The 18,268-nt window shown below is 38.6% G+C and overlaps 1 protein-coding gene across 2 annotated transcripts; it reads left to right on the top strand.

Annotated features, from left to right (window-relative positions):
- Positions 1-5,046: 5,046 nt before the first annotated feature.
- On the top strand, positions 5,047-16,516 carry LOC132155602 (uncharacterized protein C2orf16-like). Of its 2 annotated transcripts, XR_009437305.1 has the most exons (6): positions 5,047-5,092; positions 14,262-14,361; positions 14,672-15,072; positions 15,163-15,365; positions 15,488-15,646; positions 16,185-16,516. XR_009437305.1 is itself a non-coding variant. In XM_059564346.1 (5 exons), exons 1-5 carry the CDS (start codon positions 13,764-13,766, stop codon positions 15,491-15,493), a joined length of 864 nt encoding a protein of 287 aa, XP_059420329.1. In that variant the 5' UTR covers positions 13,741-13,763; the 3' UTR covers positions 15,494-15,575. The 2 variants fall into 2 exon arrangements, 1 of the variants encoding a protein (XP_059420329.1); XM_059564346.1 differs by lacking the exons at positions 5,047-5,092; positions 16,185-16,516 and adding an exon at positions 13,741-13,917 and having other exon boundaries at positions 15,488-15,575.
- The last annotated feature ends 1,752 nt before the right edge of the window (positions 16,517-18,268 follow it).

Here is an 18,268-nt window from a genome sequence, read left to right as displayed (position 1 = left end):
GGAACAGCATCGGGCACCGCCTCGGGAACGTCCTCTGGGCCTTGAGGAACGGTAGACGCCTGTCTCCTCCTCCTCCGCCCTCTATGTTGGCGAACCGGTGATACCTTGTCTGGAGACTCAGGCGTTGAGTCGGCCATCTTGTGCTGTGGCGCTGGGCTGGCGGCCATCTTGTGCTGTGGCTCTGGGCTGGCGGCCATCTTGTGCTGTGGCTCTGGGCTGGCGGCCATCTTGTGCTGTGGTGCTGGACCAGCGGCCATCATAGGCAGTGTCGCTGACTTCTTTCTTCTGCCCTGGTGAAACGGCGGCTCTGGTACCTCCCACGTGAGCCCCGAGTCGAAGGGGGGCCATGGTGGAGAGCGATGCTGAGCTTCCTCTCGCCCACCTCCTCCTCGGCGACCTCCCCTGGTCCCGCGAAACACGACCAGGCGGGTTCCCTCAAACCGATTGCTCCTCTCCCGCTCTGTGGCTGGGGAAGAAGCATTAATCGACATACCGCTGGATCTCAAGGTGACGGAGTCCTTCTGTCACGTAGGGGATTCAAGAAACACGGAGAGATCCAAATGCAGGTATGCGGTTTATTTAGGGGCAATCCAAAAAGCATAAACAGTCCAGGCAGGGTCAAAACCAGAATATCCAAACAACATGAAAACAGACAATAACACACGGCAAGGGCAAGACTATGGAAAGCATGAAACATACACAAGGACTCCGTCACACAGACTCAGACAGACCGGATATAAATACACAAAAGGATGATGGGGACACAGGAGACAGGTGGGGAACAATCAATTACCTAAACAAGGAGGAAGGTGACCAAATAAGGAGACAGGAAGTGATAAGGTGACAGACACCGTGAGAAAGGAGGACATCTAGTGGAAACCCAGGGACACAACCCAGACACTGTGACAGATATGGCACAGTGATCATTGGCTCATCTCAATGTGAGCCAAAAGTGGCCCACATATAATGTTTGCAAATGTGGCCCAGTTATCTTATAACACATCTGGGCCAGGTTTTGGCAAAGATATGGCTCAGTGAGCACTGGCTCATCTGGATGTTTGCCAAAAGTGGCCCACATATAAAGTTGCAAATTCGGCCTAGTTATCTTATAACTCATCTGGGCCAGGTTAGGCAAACATATGGCTTAGTGACCACTGGCTCATCTGGATGTGAGCCAAAAGTGGCCCACATATAATTATGGAAATTTGGCCCAGTCATTTTAAAACATATCTTGGCCAGTTTTGGCAAAGATATGGTACAGTGGCACTACCTCATCTGGCTGTGAGCCGAAAGTGCCACTAATATGACATGGCAAATATGACCCATATAATGCATAACAATTTAAACCTATGTGGTAAGTCCATTTCTGGCTTGGATGCAACACTTCTGACAATGGCTAATTTAGCTTAAAAAGGACAGACTTTGAAACTGCATGAATATTTCTTAAACATTTTTTAACAACATTTAACAATATTTTTTGGTATAGATGAAGCAATCACTTAGGCTGCGTGTATTTTTTTTTTTTTTTTACGCGGCTGGTGTGTTTCTTCAATTGGAGTGCCACGTTTTTAAAATGCCATGAGTAGCTGAGTTTTTTTTTTTTTTTTCTGGCTTTAAAGCGCTGAACACTCAGCTTTTTTTACAGATAAGTGAGAGTTCAATCACAATGGAGGAGGGGCAGAACAAAATACCACACCGACCAACTGTCACAGCATTCTTTCTGTACAACATCAAATAGCAGAGTAGATGGAAAAATAATATTTCTGGTCTCCGAACATATGACATCTGTACTATACAAACATTATTAGTATTATACAAACTATCAGCGAAATCAGTTACAAGTAAACTGTAGTTCCAGGATCAACAAAGATGTTGAGCCAGGAACATGTTGTAATCTACTTGGTAAAACCTTGCCATTTTTAGGCTATAAATAATCTTTCTTAAAGATAAAAATATATATAATTTTAATTGACATTATAATTGATGAAATACGATTAAATGAATGACAAATCAGCAGAAGCTCTTCCCAGATAGCAAAATTTTCCGGGCCTTTTCTGGATTCTTCTGGCATTTGTTTGGCTTGTGTAAGTTGTTGGCAAATGGATGGCAACCCTGAAGAGTCCCGGACTTGGTGGTGGCGCAGCTGGAGGTGGTGGCGCAGCTGGAGGTGGTGGAGGGAGGGGCATTATTTTATGGCTCTCTTCTGGCAAATATGAAACATGCCAGATTCAATGTATTTTTCAGTTGCTGTTGTGGGAGTGATTGTGAAATGACTTAAACAAGTATTTCCTCTCCAGTTTTATCATAATATATATATATATATATATATATATATATATATATATATATATATATATATATTTATATATTAGGGGTGTAACAGTACGCAAAAATCATGGTTCGGTACGTACCTCGGTTTTAAAGTCACGGTTCGGTTCATTTTCGGTACAGTAATGGAAAGAAATGAAAACATTAAACTGCAGGTTGTTTATGACTATAAACTTTTTTTAACAATTTGTTTACACTTTTTAAAAAATACTTTTTAATAAAATATATATAAAATAAAAAAGAATAAGAAAAAATACTGCTGCAAAGTTCTCCACTAAATAAAATACTCTCAGTCTCAAACCAATATCATATAATAAAATATAATGAAAAATATAAATAAATAACTATGATTACAGTGCAGCATTACCAATCCCAGCTTGTAGGCCTGCTCATATTTAAAAAATATATATAACTTTTCCAAAGTGTAAAGTGCAGCATGAACAGTTTCAGTTTTGAGACCTGCTCAGATTTCGTTATTGCGTTGGACCGATCAGAATTAAGAGCAAAGGTCTGTTTAAATGCCGACGGGAGCTGCGTTTGAATTACAATCGTTTTTTTCCTAGTTGTAGTGATGTTCACACTCGCGTGATGCCTTTTGAAAATCTTAGGCCTGTGACACACTGGCATATTGCACCTGTCAAACATAGTCTATTTTGCCATCAATACTGTTGACGGTGTCCTTTATCAGTAGGCTTTATATTTATGCTCAACATGAAGTATAGATATTGTTGTAGTGAAGACAAGATCCTGATCTGTCGGCGGCCTCCCTCTTTGTCACCTACAGTAGCAGCAGCGCGCCAGCGTCGCGTCGGGCACGATTCTGGTGTGTAAAGACACAGAAAACGCAAAGCAGGTGTCACGCAACTGACAAACAGCAGAAACGCCACGCTCACGCCACGCAGCCAGTGTGTCACCGGCCTTAGAATCAGCTGCAAGGCAGGATTTGCGCTGAACGCGGAGACTTCCACCATTTAATATGTTCGTTTGGAAACACGAAAATGTATATGTTCCGCAAAAAAATATTGCATTCGGTCATTCGGTACACATGTGCACCGTACCGAAAGCCCTGTACCGAAACGGTCCGGTACGAACACACGTACCGTTACACCCCTAATATATATATATATATATGCCACTAAAGGCGGGCGTACACAGTGCGAATTCGGATGGTCGGAAGATCGTATGTCCACGCACACGGCACGAGTGAGTTTATCTGAAAATCGTACGGACGAGATGATATACGACACGATTTTACAACCTGCGAATTCCAGAAGCAATCGCACGAAGTTGATAGACGCGTTCGACTTGAAGCACCGCTGCACGCACAGAAGGATCACTGTATGACATTAAAGTACCGCGAGAGCAATAAGAGAGCACACACATTTCCAATGCATTCGAATCGCTCTCACGGTACTTTGATGTCATACAGGTGATCATTCTGTGCAGCGCTGCTTCAAGTCGAACGCGCCTAATATAACTGCTCTCCCTCTCTCATAACGGCATATAAAATATTGATACGAGCCGTGACTGTTTCCTACACATAACTTACAGGTTATTTTTCAGCGATAGGAAACCGGGACATTTGGTCACCCTGTGTGTGTGTGTTCTTGTATATGGTTTATAAATATCTGAAATAGGTATTACAGTGTAAACATGGTTTTTGAGGACAATTCCTGTGCCCTCGTAAACCAAATGGCTTTAAAAAATACTATACGGTGTTTAATAGAAATTTTAAACATGCATTTTCCGTGATGGATAGAGGTAGTGTATGGGGATATACAGTATAGAATACCGTTACGTCTATGGAGAGTCCCTGTAAACTACATATGCGTGTGTGAGAGAGAGAGAGAGAGAGAGAGAGAGAACTAAAAAGGCATTGCAACATGTTGCTAGAAACATCATACAGTGCTCGCTGTTCATGTCAGACTTAAGCGAGTTTATCCTCCTGGTCAATAGTCCACAATCGCCTCGTTCAAACGCACACGTCACGAATTCAAATTGATAGCTCACAAACTTTTTAGACATGTTTAAAAATGATCAGGAGGTCGGGAAGTGCTCGTAAGCCACTCTGCTCGGCTTGTAATTCATCGCAAATGATACGAGCCGCGACCATACGAGCATACGCGATTTCCACACGATTGAAAAAAATTGCATGCGAACTCGTACGACAGCAAAAATCGCACCGTGTACGCCCGCCTTAATGGACAAAGTTCTCTTTGTCATAACTATGAAATTACACGAAGTTACACAATTTAATAATTAATCAATTTTACTGAAATCATATTTAAAATGTATGTAAAGGCAGGGTCTGACCATAATTTATTTGACATAATAAAATAAAAATGGATATTTAAGTATGAAAAAACTAACTTATTAAAACATTTATGATTTACCCTTTGACCTTGCTGCCGCGCCATTTTAAACGGAGTCGGACAAATTCTCATCCTCAGACAGTACCTGAACTGTTGAGGTAAAGTGTGTTGCTTAAGCTGAACTATGATTTATTTTTTAGTAATTTCATTAACTGTCCTGCAAATAGCCAGTTACCTAATTATATTTCCTGTTGTATACGTTAGGTGGTAAGTTCCGTGTAAACTGGCATATTATATTATATGTTATGAGAAGCATAAACTGTCCCGTTTTTGAATAGTTGTACCAGACCTTAGCGTCAGCACTTACTTTAGCTAACCGGGCCCGTTTCTCTTGACCGAACCAAATGTTCGGAGATTTCACCGGTGATTATCAAGAGCCAAGTAAAAGTAAGGTAAGTTGTGTTCTGTATGTTTTTAACTCTTGTTCTATGTAGCATTTTTTTGCATTGGCTATGCAAACATCTTTTATCTGCTAAGTAGATGGATATGGATAAGTAGTTTATTTGTATTATAATAGCACATTTTTCGAGTGTTCAATGGTTGTTTGAAGAAATCCGTATAAAAGCCACTACTTTGTGTCTATTCACACCGCTTGGCGTGGTCAAGATGGCGCTGTCGTTCTGTCTGTTGGTCACCGACAGAATGCAGGAGGCAAACATTTTCCCGCTGCATTCTGCCTACTAGTGTACATGAGGGATGCGCCAGCTTTATTCTAAATTTGAGTTTGACATGTTTTCCACTTAGTTTTGGGCTATTAAAAAACCCGTGCCTTCATGAGATTCACCGCATTCACCGTGAGACAAACGCAATTAACACTTTTCACATGCTCTCACACTACACATCCATTTTCTCATGCACTGAAAAATCGCGAAGCAAAGAGCACACGGAGACCAACAGACTAGACCAAGCAGCTTACTCATGATATAAAACAATCTCAGATTCTGTCAATTTTATGGAAAGGGGTCAATAAAACAGCTGGAGAACAATTGTCACATAACATTTAGCCTACCTCAGGAAAGCAATTTAATGACCATAATATAGGCCATAGCACGTTAGTTGGCTAGAAAAAAAAGAGCTATAGAGTATTTAGCTAAATATGTATAGCCTATTATATTACACATTTATTATATTTTTACTTGTATCATTAGATAATGTTGTTAATATAATAAAAAACGCATTATATTTAATTTGAAATTTTTTTAATACTACCAGTTTTTTTTCTTGAGAAAAAATAATGTCTATCTTGTGTACCTAATATTTATCCAAATTAGTCAATATTAAATCAAATCACAAGAATTTAACTGAAAAGCTGAAATTTGTTTCAAGCAATAATAAAAAAACGTAGCTTACCAGATGTTGTCACTAAACCTAATAAAATTCAGTTTAGATACTAAAATGTTTTGACAATCACAATACACTTATTGTGATGCAAGATTTTTTTTTATATCCCAACAACAAGATCTCACTTCAAGCAAAACTCTAAAGTTGGCAGCTATGAGTTTGCGTTGTATGAAAATCGATGTACCACAGCCTTCTTGTATCCTAGAAACTCCAGAGTTCTCGCAAGAGCACAATTTTAATTGTCTCTGTGAGACACTCTGGCAATGAATAATGATGCACATTACTTTTGCCACTTGTATCGCCGGGAGCAAATCACATCGGTGTATCTGATATAGGTGGTATAAGATCACTAAACCGATGACAGTCATGGTGCTATCCAATTGTGTCAAAGTCCGGATGTTTTTGTTTTTAACCTCACCAACAAAAAATGTCCTTTCCCGTGTTCATTGCATGGTTTCTATCTTATTCCACAATTGAGCATGACAGATTTTTACATGCAGTAAAATTATCAATAAGCTGCAGGCTTCAACAGGAAGTATTTTTCATTACCTTTTCTAAGTATTTTTGAATGATGCTGTTTTATTTGGCTAGTGTAACATTGTATGCCTTGATCAGCATATGTTTATTGAAATTTGAAAGATTTGATTTCAAATTTCAATACAAACTAGAAAAAAAAGTTTGTTGAGACAAACTTTAAGTTGGCTTGAGAAAGCCTGACCAGAAAGTTTGAAGAAGTTTAAAGAAGTTAGAAGTATATAGTTTAAAGTTAGATTGATAGATTAGTTGAAAGAAAGAAAGATATATTAGTTAGAAAGAATGACAGATAGATTAGTTAGAAATAATGATAAAGATTAGTTCAAAAGAAATAATGATAGATTAGTTTGACAGAAAGAATGCATGCGACTAACATGTTTCTAGCATGATTAGCAAGTTACTAGCATGTTGTTAGCATGACTAGCATGTCGCTACCATGTTTCTAGCATGACTAGCATGTTGCTAGCATGTTTCTAGCATGATTAGCATGCGAATAGCATGTTGTTAGCATGACTAGCATGTCGCTACCATGTTTCTAGCATGTTTATAGCATGATTAACATGCTGCTAGCATGTTGCTAGCATGTTTCTAGCATGATTAGCAAGTTACTAGCATGTTGTTAACATGACTAGCATGCGACTAGCATGTTGCTAGCATGATTTTAACATGATTAACATGTTGCTAGCATGTTTCTAAGCATGTTTCTAACATGACTAGCATGCGACTAGCATGTTGCTAGCATGATTTTAGCATGATTAGCATGTTGCTAGCATGTTTCTAGCATGCGACTAGCTTGTTGCTAGCATGTTTCTAGCATGATTAGCATGTTGCTAGCATGTTTCAAGCATGATTAGCATGCGACTAGCATGTTGCTAGCATGATTTTAGCATGATTAGCATGTTGCTAGCATGTTTCTAGCATGCGACTAGCATGTTGCTAGCATGTTTCTAGCATGATTAGCATATTGCTAGCATGTTTCAAGCATGATTAGCATGCGACTAGCATTTTGCTAGCATGATTAGCATGTTACTAGCATGTTTCTAGCATGATTTTAGCATGATTAGCATGCGACTAGCATGTTTCTAGCATGATTAGCATGTTACTAGCATGTTTCTAGCATGATTTTAGCATGATTAGCATGTTGCTAGCATGTTTCTAGCATGATTAGCATATTGCTAACGTGTCTCTAGCATGTTTCTAGCATGATTAACATGTTTCTAGCATTACTAGCATGCGACTAACATGTTTTAACATGATTAGCATGTTGCTAGGATGTTTCTAGCATGACCAGCATGCAACTAGCATGTTGCTAGCATGATTTTAGCATGATTAGCATGTCACTAGCATGTCTCTAGCATGATTAGCATGCGACTAGCATGTTGCTAGCATGAGTAGCATGATTAGCATGCGACTAGCATGTTGCTAGCATGAGTAGCATGTTGCTAGCATGTTACTAGCATGACTAGCATGCGACTAGCATGTTGTTTGCATGTTTCTAGCATGATTAACATGCGACTAGCATGTTGCTAGCATGTTTCTAGCATGACTAGCATGTGACTAGCATGTTGCTAGCATGATTTTAGCAACATGCTAGTCGCATGTTTGATAAGCATGTTGCTAGCATGATTAACATGTTGTTAGCATTTCTCTAGCATGATTCTAGCATGTTGCTAGCATAATTTTAGCATGATTAGCATGTTGTTACCATGTTTCTAGAATGACTAGCATGCGACTAGCATGTTGCAAGCATGTCGCTAGCATGTCTCTAGCATGATTATCATGTTGTTAGCATGTCGTTACCATGTTTCTAGCATGATTAGCATGCGACTAACATGTTGCTAGCATGATTTTAGCATGATTAGCATGTTGCTAACATGTTTCTAGCATGATTAGCATGCGACTAGCATGTTTCTAGCATGATTAGCATGTTGCTAGCATGACTAGCATGCAACTAGCATGTTGTTAGCATGTTTCTAGCATGATTAGCATGTGACTAGCATGTTTGCTAGCATGATTAGCATGTTGCTAGCATGTTTCTAACATGACTAGCATGCGACTAGCGTGTTGTTAGCACGATTTTACCATGATTAGCATGTTGTTAGCATGTTTCTAGAATGACTAGCATGCGAGTAGCATGTTGTTAGCATGATTTTCGCATGATTAGCATGTTGCTAGCATGTCGCTAGCATGTCTCTAGCATGATTATCATGTTGTTAGCATGTCGCTACCATGTTTCTGGCATGATTAGCATGCAACTAACATGTTGCTAGCATGATTTTAGCATGATTAGCATGTTGCTAGCATGTTTCTAGCATGATTAGCATGCGACTAGCATGTTTCTAGCATGATTAGCATATTGCTAGCATGTTTCTAGCATGACTAGCATGCGACTAGCATTTTGCTAGCATGTTTCTAGCATGATTAGCATGTTGCTAGCATGTTTCTAGCATGACTAGCATGCGACTAGCATGTTGCTAGCATGATTTTACCATGATTAGCATGTTGCTAACTTGTTTCTACCATGACTAGCATGCGACTAGCAAGTTGCTAGTTTGATTTTAGTATGATTAGCATATTGCTAGCATGTTTCTAGCATGACTAGCATGCGACTAGCATGTTTCTAGCATGATTAGCATGTTGCTAGCATTTTTCTAGCATGACTAGCATGCGACTAGCATGTTGCTAGCATGATTTTAGCATGATTAGCATGTTGGTAGCTTGTTTCTAGCATGACTAGCATGCGACTAGCAAGTTGCTAGCATGATTAGCATGTTGCTAGCATGATGCTAGAATTTTTTTTACCATGTTGCTAGCATGGTTTACCATGATTTACCTCGATTTACCATAGTTTACCATGATTTACTATATTATACCACGATTTACCATGTTCAAGTATGATTTACTGATTCTAGCATGATTTACCATAGTTTACCATGATTTACCACGATTTACTATAGTTTACCATGATTTACTATAGTATACCATGATTTGCCATAGTTTACCATGATTTACCATAATTTACCATTATTTACTATAGTATACCATGATTTACCATGTTCAAGTATGATTTACTATGATTCTAGCATGAATTACCATAGTTTACCACGATTTACCATAGTTTACCATGTTTTACCAGTTTACCAGGATTTGCCATAGTTTACCATGCTAGCATGATTATTATGTTGCTAGCATGATGCTAGAATTTTTTTACCATGTTGCTAGCATGGTTTACCATGATTTACCACGATTTACCCTAGTTTACCATGATTTACTAGAGTATACCATGATTTACCATGTTCAAGTATGATTTACTGATTCTAGCATGATTTACCATAGTTTACCATGATTTACCATAGTTTACCATTATTTACAATGATTTACCATAGTTTACCATTATTTACCACGATTTACCATAGTTTACCATGATTTACTATAGTATACCATGATTTACCATGTTCAAGTATGATTTACTGATTCTAGCATGATTTATCATAGTTTACCATGATTTACCATAGTTTACCATGCTAGCATGATTATTATGTTGCTAGCATGATGCTAGAATTTTTTTACCATGTTGCTAGCATGGTTTACCATAATTTACCACGATTTACCATAGTTTACCATGATTTACTAGAGTATACCATGATTTACCATGTTCAAGTATGATTTACTGATTCTAGCATGATTTATCATAGTTTACCATGATTTACCATAGTTTACCATGCTAGCATGATTATTATGTTGCTAGCATGATGCTAGAATTTTTTTACCATGTTGCTAGCATGGTTTACCATAATTTACCACGATTTACCATAGTTTACCATGATTTACTAGAGTATACCATGATTTACCATGTTCAAGTATGATTAACTGATTCTAGCATGATTTACCATAGTTTACCATGATTTACCATAGTTTACCATTATTTACCACGATTTACCATAGTTTACCATGATTTACTAGAGTATACCATGATTTACCATGTTCAAGTATGATTTACTGATTCTAGCATGATTTATCATAGTTTACCATGATTTACTATAGTATACCATGATTTACTATAGTATACCATGATTTACCATGTTCAAGTATGATTTACTGATTCTAGCATAATTTATCATAGATTACCATGATTTACCATAGTTTACCATGATTTACCACGATTTACCATAGTTTACCAAGATTTACTATAGTATACCACGATTTACCATGTTCAAGTATGATTTATTGATTCTAGCATGATTTACCATAGTTTACCATGATTTACCACGATTTACCATGGTTTACCATGATTTACTATAGTATACCACGATTTACCATGTTCAAGTATGATTTACTGATTCTAGCATGATTTAGCATAGTTTACCATGATTTACCATAGTTTACCATGATTTACCATGATTTACCATAGTTTACCATGATTTACTATAGTATACCACGATTTACCATGTTCAAGTATGATTTACTGATTCTAGCATGATTTAGCATAGTTTACCATGATTTACCACGATTTACCATAGTTTACCATGACTTACTATAGTATACCATGATTTACCATGTTCAAGTATGATTTACTGATTCTAACATGATTTATCATAGATTACCATGATTTAGCATAATTTACCATGATTTACCACGATTTACCATAGTTTACCATGATTTACTATAGTATACCACGATTTACCATGTTCAAGTATGATTTACTGATTCTAGCATGATTTAGCAGTTTAACACGATTTACTAGTTTACCATGATTTACCACGATTTACCATAGTTCACCATGATTTACTATAGTATACCATGATTGACCATGTTCAAGTATGATTTATTGATTCTAGCATGATTTACCATAGTTTACCATGATTTACTAGAGTATACCATGATTTACCATGTTCAAGTATGATTTACTGATTCTAGCATGATTTACCATAGTTTACCATGATTTACCATAGTTTACCATTATTTACAATGATTTACCATAGTTTACCATTATTTACCACGATTTACCATAGTTTACCATGATTTACTATAGTATACCATGATTTACCATGTTCAAGTATGATTTACTGATTCTAGCATGATTTATCATAGTTTACCATGATTTACCATAGTTTACCATGCTAGCATGATTATTATGTTGCTAGCATGATGCTAGAATTTTTTTACCATGTTGCTAGCATGGTTTACCATAATTTACCACGATTTACCATAGTTTACCATGATTTACTAGAGTATACCATGATTTACCATGTTCAAGTATGATTTACTGATTCTAGCATGATTTATCATAGTTTACCATGATTTACCATAGTTTACCATGCTAGCATGATTATTATGTTGCTAGCATGATGCTAGAATTAGATAGATAGATAGATAGATAGATTAGATGAGTTTAAATTGATTAGCATCAAAGCTTGATTGAGCTTGGGTCATCTGAACATCCTGTCAATGAAAGTCTATGGGCATTTTTATGATTTTTAATATTAATTTTTAAGAAAAACGTAACTCAAACCAGTCTGAAAAGATATATCACACCAAGTCAGAACAGTATGAAGGTCTGACCCAAGTTTGGAGTATGTAGCTTGAACGGTCTAGGAGGAGTTAGTGTCCAAAGATTTTGCGGCCAGAAAAATAAGAAGAAGAAGAAGAAGAAGAAGAAGTTTAAATAGGATTTCAGTAAGTTGGCTTTCTCAAGCCAACTTAATAAGTTTAAATAGGATTTCAGTAAGTTGGCTTTCTCAAGCCAACTTAATAATAAGTTTAAATAGAATTTCAGTAAGTTGGCTTTCTCAAGCCAACTTAATAAATCAAATGAGCAGTGGAGTTGTTTATTATGTGACTAAGGTTTACCCTACAGTACAGCCTAGACTACTTGAGACATACACTGTTCAAGAAATGCATATAGAGCTTTCTTCTCCCTTTTCTCTCTAAATCAGTAGCATTAACAAATGTTTGTGTTTGGTTTTCCCCAGTTCACATGGAGCGGTCACAGTGGAGTAACATGCGCAAGCGAGCCATAAAAAGGACAAATGACAGAATTTTAGAGGTACAAAGAAATCTTTGCACAGGTGTCGTAGTGCACAATGAGATGGTAAGTAGTGACTTTGGTGAAGTTGTGGACACTGAGGTGAGTGAGGATGAGGTCTCTGAAGATGATGAGGAGGATGATGAGATATCTCCTCCTTTAGATTTGTCCACTGCTCTGTCTGACTGGGCTGTTGAGTATGGTGTATCATTGGTGGCATTGTCGGGTCGTGACATGCAGGAGATCTCTGAAAAGCTGTTAAGTTTGAAGGCATTTGTCCCAGTTGAATTTGCTAGGAAGCCAAGGAGTCTGGCAGAAAGACTAAGGTAGAAGGCAACTGAACTCAGGCAGTTCCTTCTGTACACCGGTCCTCTTGTTCTTAGGGGTGTGTTACCTGAGGAAATGTATAACAACTTCATGCTGCTATCAGTTGCCATCTCGATTTTAGCCAATCCCCGCCTTTGTTCAGCTTTGAATGGTTTTGCGAAAAGGTTACTTGGGTCATTTGTGGAGCACTTCAGTAAATTGTATGGTCCTGAGTTTGTTGTCTACAATATACATGGGTTGATTCATCTTAGTGATGATGTAAAGATTCATGGTCATTTAGATGTGATCTCTGGGTTTCCATTTGAAAATTACCTGTGTACATTAAAAAAAATGATCAGGAAACCACACAGCCCTCTAACTTAGGTTATCCGTAGAGTGTCTGAAGTTAAGTGGCCAAAAATGCAAGTAAATATAGAGCATAGAAATGGGCCTGTACCTGACTTGTTTGAAGGGGATGTTCTTCAATTCAGAGAACTGGTAGTGAATGATGTGCACGTCAGAATTACAGAAGGAGACAATTGTGTTAGAATCAATCAGGTTGTTGCTTTGGTGGAAAATATTATTGTCTATAAAGGCCAGGAGTACATCATCTACCGTGAATTTGCAAAGATGGGGACATTCTTTCATTACCCAGTTGATTCTCAAGAAGTAGGAGTTTTTGTAGTCAAATTTTTCTTCAGATTTAAAATGTACAAGGCTAAATGATGTATTCAAATATTTCAGGATGCCATATGGGGAACAGGGCAGTTTTGTTGTATTTCCTCTTTTACATCAAAAATAACTTTTAATTCCCCCCCAACCCTCAGTGTATTTCATAGTGAGCTTCATTAAGACAAATGAAGTGGAGGTGGTGCCAGGTGTGTGGGTGGAAGGAGAGGTCTGTAAATGGCCTAACTACAAACCCCGTTGCCATGTTGAAGGCCATCAAGAACTGTGAGATGCCTAAGGAGACCTGGACAAGTTATGACATCAGGGTTCTTTACAAAGCAAGTAAGTGTTCACTTTAATCCATTGTTCATGGTTTAAGACTAAATTAAGCCACCTTTTTATGTATTTCTTAAAATGTAAATGTAATGGTAACACTTGATTTTAAAGTGTCTACATAAGAGTGAGCCTTATTAGCATGACGCACATCATGACCTTTAATGACACCTATGTTTATGACTGGTGTCATTAAGTGTATTTATTTGTTTTTTGTAATGTAAAGTTGACACTGGGATGCAGACATTACAAGAACTGAATGATTTAATATATAACAATCATGATCTTATCTCACAACACCAATACCGGTTTGGGTAAAGTTTTGTTTTTCACTTGGTTCCCATTCTTGACAGATAGCTTTAGTGAGGCAAGGTTGAAACTTCGCCGGGCAGAAGATGACACAGACCTCCAGTCAGAAGCAGAGGAGGGGAGGCCAGTAAAAAGAAAAACCAGGTATGTTGCAAATCTGCTGAATCCAGGATATTGTGTGTTGCACTCAGATTTTGCTCAGTTTTATCTACATAACGTTAGTCTTTAAAGGCATGTAAAAAGATTTAAGTTGCCAAATTTCTGTAAGAAGTATCACTGAAAAAAATAGTATGTGGGGTAGTTGGTGAGAAACCGTAACTGTAGGATTTAATTTACTTCAAAACCTTAGTTTTATCGAGTTTTATTCATAGATAGGTCTCTTCAGAGTAGGCAGTGTAAACGGACCTTACACGGCTGTAGGGCTTCAAATAATTTTAGTTTTCTCTTTTCAAAGACCAAACCAGCGCTTCCTCTCGAGTCAGGAGGAGTCTGATGAGGAGTCTGTAAAGCGAAAACCAGTCCTCCCTAAGGTGCCCTCCATTCCACCTCTGCCGTCACTGTTGCATGATGCCATTTCCTCATCAGATGAAATATCTCCGCCAGCTAGTCAACTTGCCTCTCTGCAGCCGTTTAACGCCCTTGGACCTCCTGAGTCGTCCTACCATCTTCCCCCTCAGCCATCTCGCCACCATGGACCTCCTGAGCCATCCTACCATCTTCCTCCTCAGCCATCTCGCCACCATGGACCTCCTGAGCCATCCTACCATCTTCCCTCTCAAACGTCTCGCCACCATGGAACTTCTGAGCCATTCCATCTTGCCCCTCATGCTGCTTCTGAGATGGACCTGCACTCTGGTGAGACCTTATGCTCCATTTCCATTTATAATACATTTCTATGTTACAGCTGTCAATGAATGAACAGTTTTTAAAATGTTCTGGTTTCAGCATTACTACGAGAGATCATTGCCAAGCAGGAGGTGATGTGTGATATGCAAAGAAATCTGCTGCGGATTGTTCAGGATCTCTCTTCTACACCTACACCACATGGACACCAAATGGACGGAAGTTTCCTGCCGTTGAGGGATGCTGAGGCTCTTTTGTCGCTGGACCGTGACATTAAGACAAAGCCAGAGAAGAGAAAGGACTTGGTAATAATTACTTTTATCATTAGTAGTTGGACCAGATTTTTTTTCAGAACTTTTTTTTTTTTTTTTTTTGCTTTCTCCGCAATGAACATTCATATTTTTTTTAAAACATTTTTTTTTCCAAGTGCTGACACTGGGCCTTGCTGGGGGCGTGACGCTTAAGGACACTGTGTGGAGGGTCATGAAGATGCTTCTTCAGAACGACTTGGCCTGCAAAATCAATTGGACAGGCCTCCATGGCAAAACATCATCCCAGGGCCTAGAAGTCAAGAATGTTGTTACAGGTAAAAGTGTTGATTAGATGTACCAGGCAACATTTTTAGGTTCATATACCAGCTTCGTAGTCACTTCGATGAGCTGCCACCCCTCAATACAGGGTGAATAAAGGCTCTTGGCCGCCTCCAGTGTAATGGCCACCGTTTTTAGAGGCAAATCTTTTTTGTATGTTAACAAAGGACATAAATGCAGAGAAATGTCTTCGTTTTTCAAAATAACCATGTACGTGTGAAAGGGGTGTTAGTCTATCGTTCGTGGTCAGACTACACATTATGATATAGTCTGGCTTGTCAGACTATGTATACCTCTCTTTTGTAAGGTCTGGGTCTGTTTAACTCCATAGTGGTAAAGAAACTGTATGAACAAATTATGCTATCCCTTTCCCTTAAGTCTGTCACACAAAGTCAACAGAAGAATGGGACTTAACTTAAAGGCCTAAATTAAATTTAAGTTTAAATGGCATTGCCTGTCTTTACTTTGTCTTTAAAATGACTTATATTTAAACTCTGAAACCTGCCATGATATCTTTTAATTGTTTGTTTCTAGAAGCCATTCAGATAAATCCTGGATGCAGAGAATCTACGAACCAGGAGGTGGAGCAATGGTTGAGGCGTTGGTTGTATTTGGCTGGCGATCGAGAGGGGGGTAGGAAGAGGAGAAGCACAGTCCTCCACCACCAGCGACCCACCAACACATAGTCAGGCACACATCAACACAAAGTCAGGCACACACACATATACATTTCACTTTGGCCCGTTTCTGGCCACACTTTAAAGGGTTAGTTCACCCAATAATCAAAATGATGTAACTAATAACTCACCCTCATGTCGTTCCAAACCAGTGAGACCTCTGTTTATTTTTGGAACACAGTTTAAGATATTTTAGATTTAGTCAGAGAGCTCTCAGTCCCTCCATTGAAACTGTGTGTACGGTATACTGTCCATGTCACTTTTATTTATATAGCGCTTTAAACAAAATACATTGCGTCAAAGCAACTGAACAACATTCATTAGGAAAACAGTGTCAATAATGCAAAAATGATAGTTAAAGGCAGTTCATCATTGGATTCAGTTATGTCATCTCTGTTCAGTTAAATAGTGTCTGTGCATTTATTTGCAATCAAGTCAACGATATCGCTGTAGATGAAGTGTCCCCAACTAAGCAAGCCAGAGGCGACAGCGGCAAGGAACCGAAACTCCATCGGTGACAGAATGGAGAAAAAAACCTTGGGAGAAACCAGGCTCAGTTGGGGGGCCAGTTCTCCTCTGACCAGACGAAACCAGTAGTTCAATTCCAGGCTGCAGCAAAGTCAGATTGTGCAGAAGAATCATCTGTTTCCTGTGGTCTTGTCCTGGTGCTCCTCTGAGACAAGGTCTTTACAGGGGATCTGTATCTGGGGCTCTAGTTGTCCTGGTCTCCACTGTCTTTCAGGGATGTAGAGGTCCTTTCTAGGTGCTGATCCAGCATCTGGTCTGGATACGTACTGGATCCGGGTGACTGAAGTGACCCTCTGATCTGGACACAGACTGGATCTGGTGGCCACGGTGACCTCGGAACAAGAGAGAAACAGACAAATATTAACGTAGATGCCATTCTTCTAATGATGTAGCAAGTACATAGGGTGTTATGGGAAGTGTTTCCGGTTCCGGTTTACCTAATTAATGCAGCCTAAAAATCCTTTAACGGATTTGGATAATAAAAGCATATTAGTATGTTATGTGTATGCCAGGTTAAAGAGATGGGTCTTTAATCTAGATTTAAACTGCAAGAGTGTGTCTGCCTCCCGAACAATGTTAGGTAGGTTATTCCAGAGTTTGGGCGCCAAATAGGAAAAGGATCTGCCGCCTGCAGTTGATTTTGATATTGTAGGTATTATCAAATTGCCTGAGTTTTGAGAACGTAGCGGACGTAGACGATTATAATGTAAAAGGAGCTCATTCAAATACTGAGGTGCTAAACCATTCAGGGCTTTATAAGTAATAAGCAATATTTTAAAATCTATGCGATGCTTGATAGGGAGCCAGTGCAGTGTTGACAGGACCGGGCTAATATGGTCATACTTCCTGGTTCTAGTAAGAACTCTTGCTGCTGCATTTTGGACTAGCTGTAGTTTGTTTACTAAGCGTGCAGAACAACCACCCAATAAAGCATTACAATAATCTAACCTTGAGGTCATAAATGCATGGATTAACATTTCTGCATTTGACATTGAGAGCATAGGCCATAATTTAGATATATTTTTGAGATGGAAAAATGCAGTTTTACAAATGCTAGAAACGTGGCTTTCTAAGGAAAGATTGCGATCAAATAGCACACCTAGGTTCCTAACTGATGACGAAGAATTGACAGAGCAACCATCAAGTCTTAGACAGTGTTCTAGGTTATTACAAGCAGAGTTTTTAGGTCCTATAATTAACACAGTTTTTTCAGAATGTAGCAGTAAGAAATTACTCGTCATCCAGTTTTTTATATCGACTATGCAATCCATTAGTTTTTCAAATTGGTGTGTTTCACCGGGCTGCGAAGAAATATAGAGCTGAGTATCATCAACATAACAGTGAAAGCTAACACCATTTTTCCTGATGATATCTCCCAAGGGTAACATATAAAGCGTGAAGAGTAGCGGCCCT

The sequence above is a fragment of the Carassius carassius genome, chromosome 13 (genome assembly GCF_963082965.1).
Source record: "Carassius carassius chromosome 13, fCarCar2.1, whole genome shotgun sequence".
Classification (NCBI taxonomy): domain Eukaryota; kingdom Metazoa; phylum Chordata; class Actinopteri; order Cypriniformes; family Cyprinidae; genus Carassius; species Carassius carassius.
Note: the sequence above shows the minus strand (reverse complement) of the source record. Positions and strands in the feature narration are given on the sequence as shown.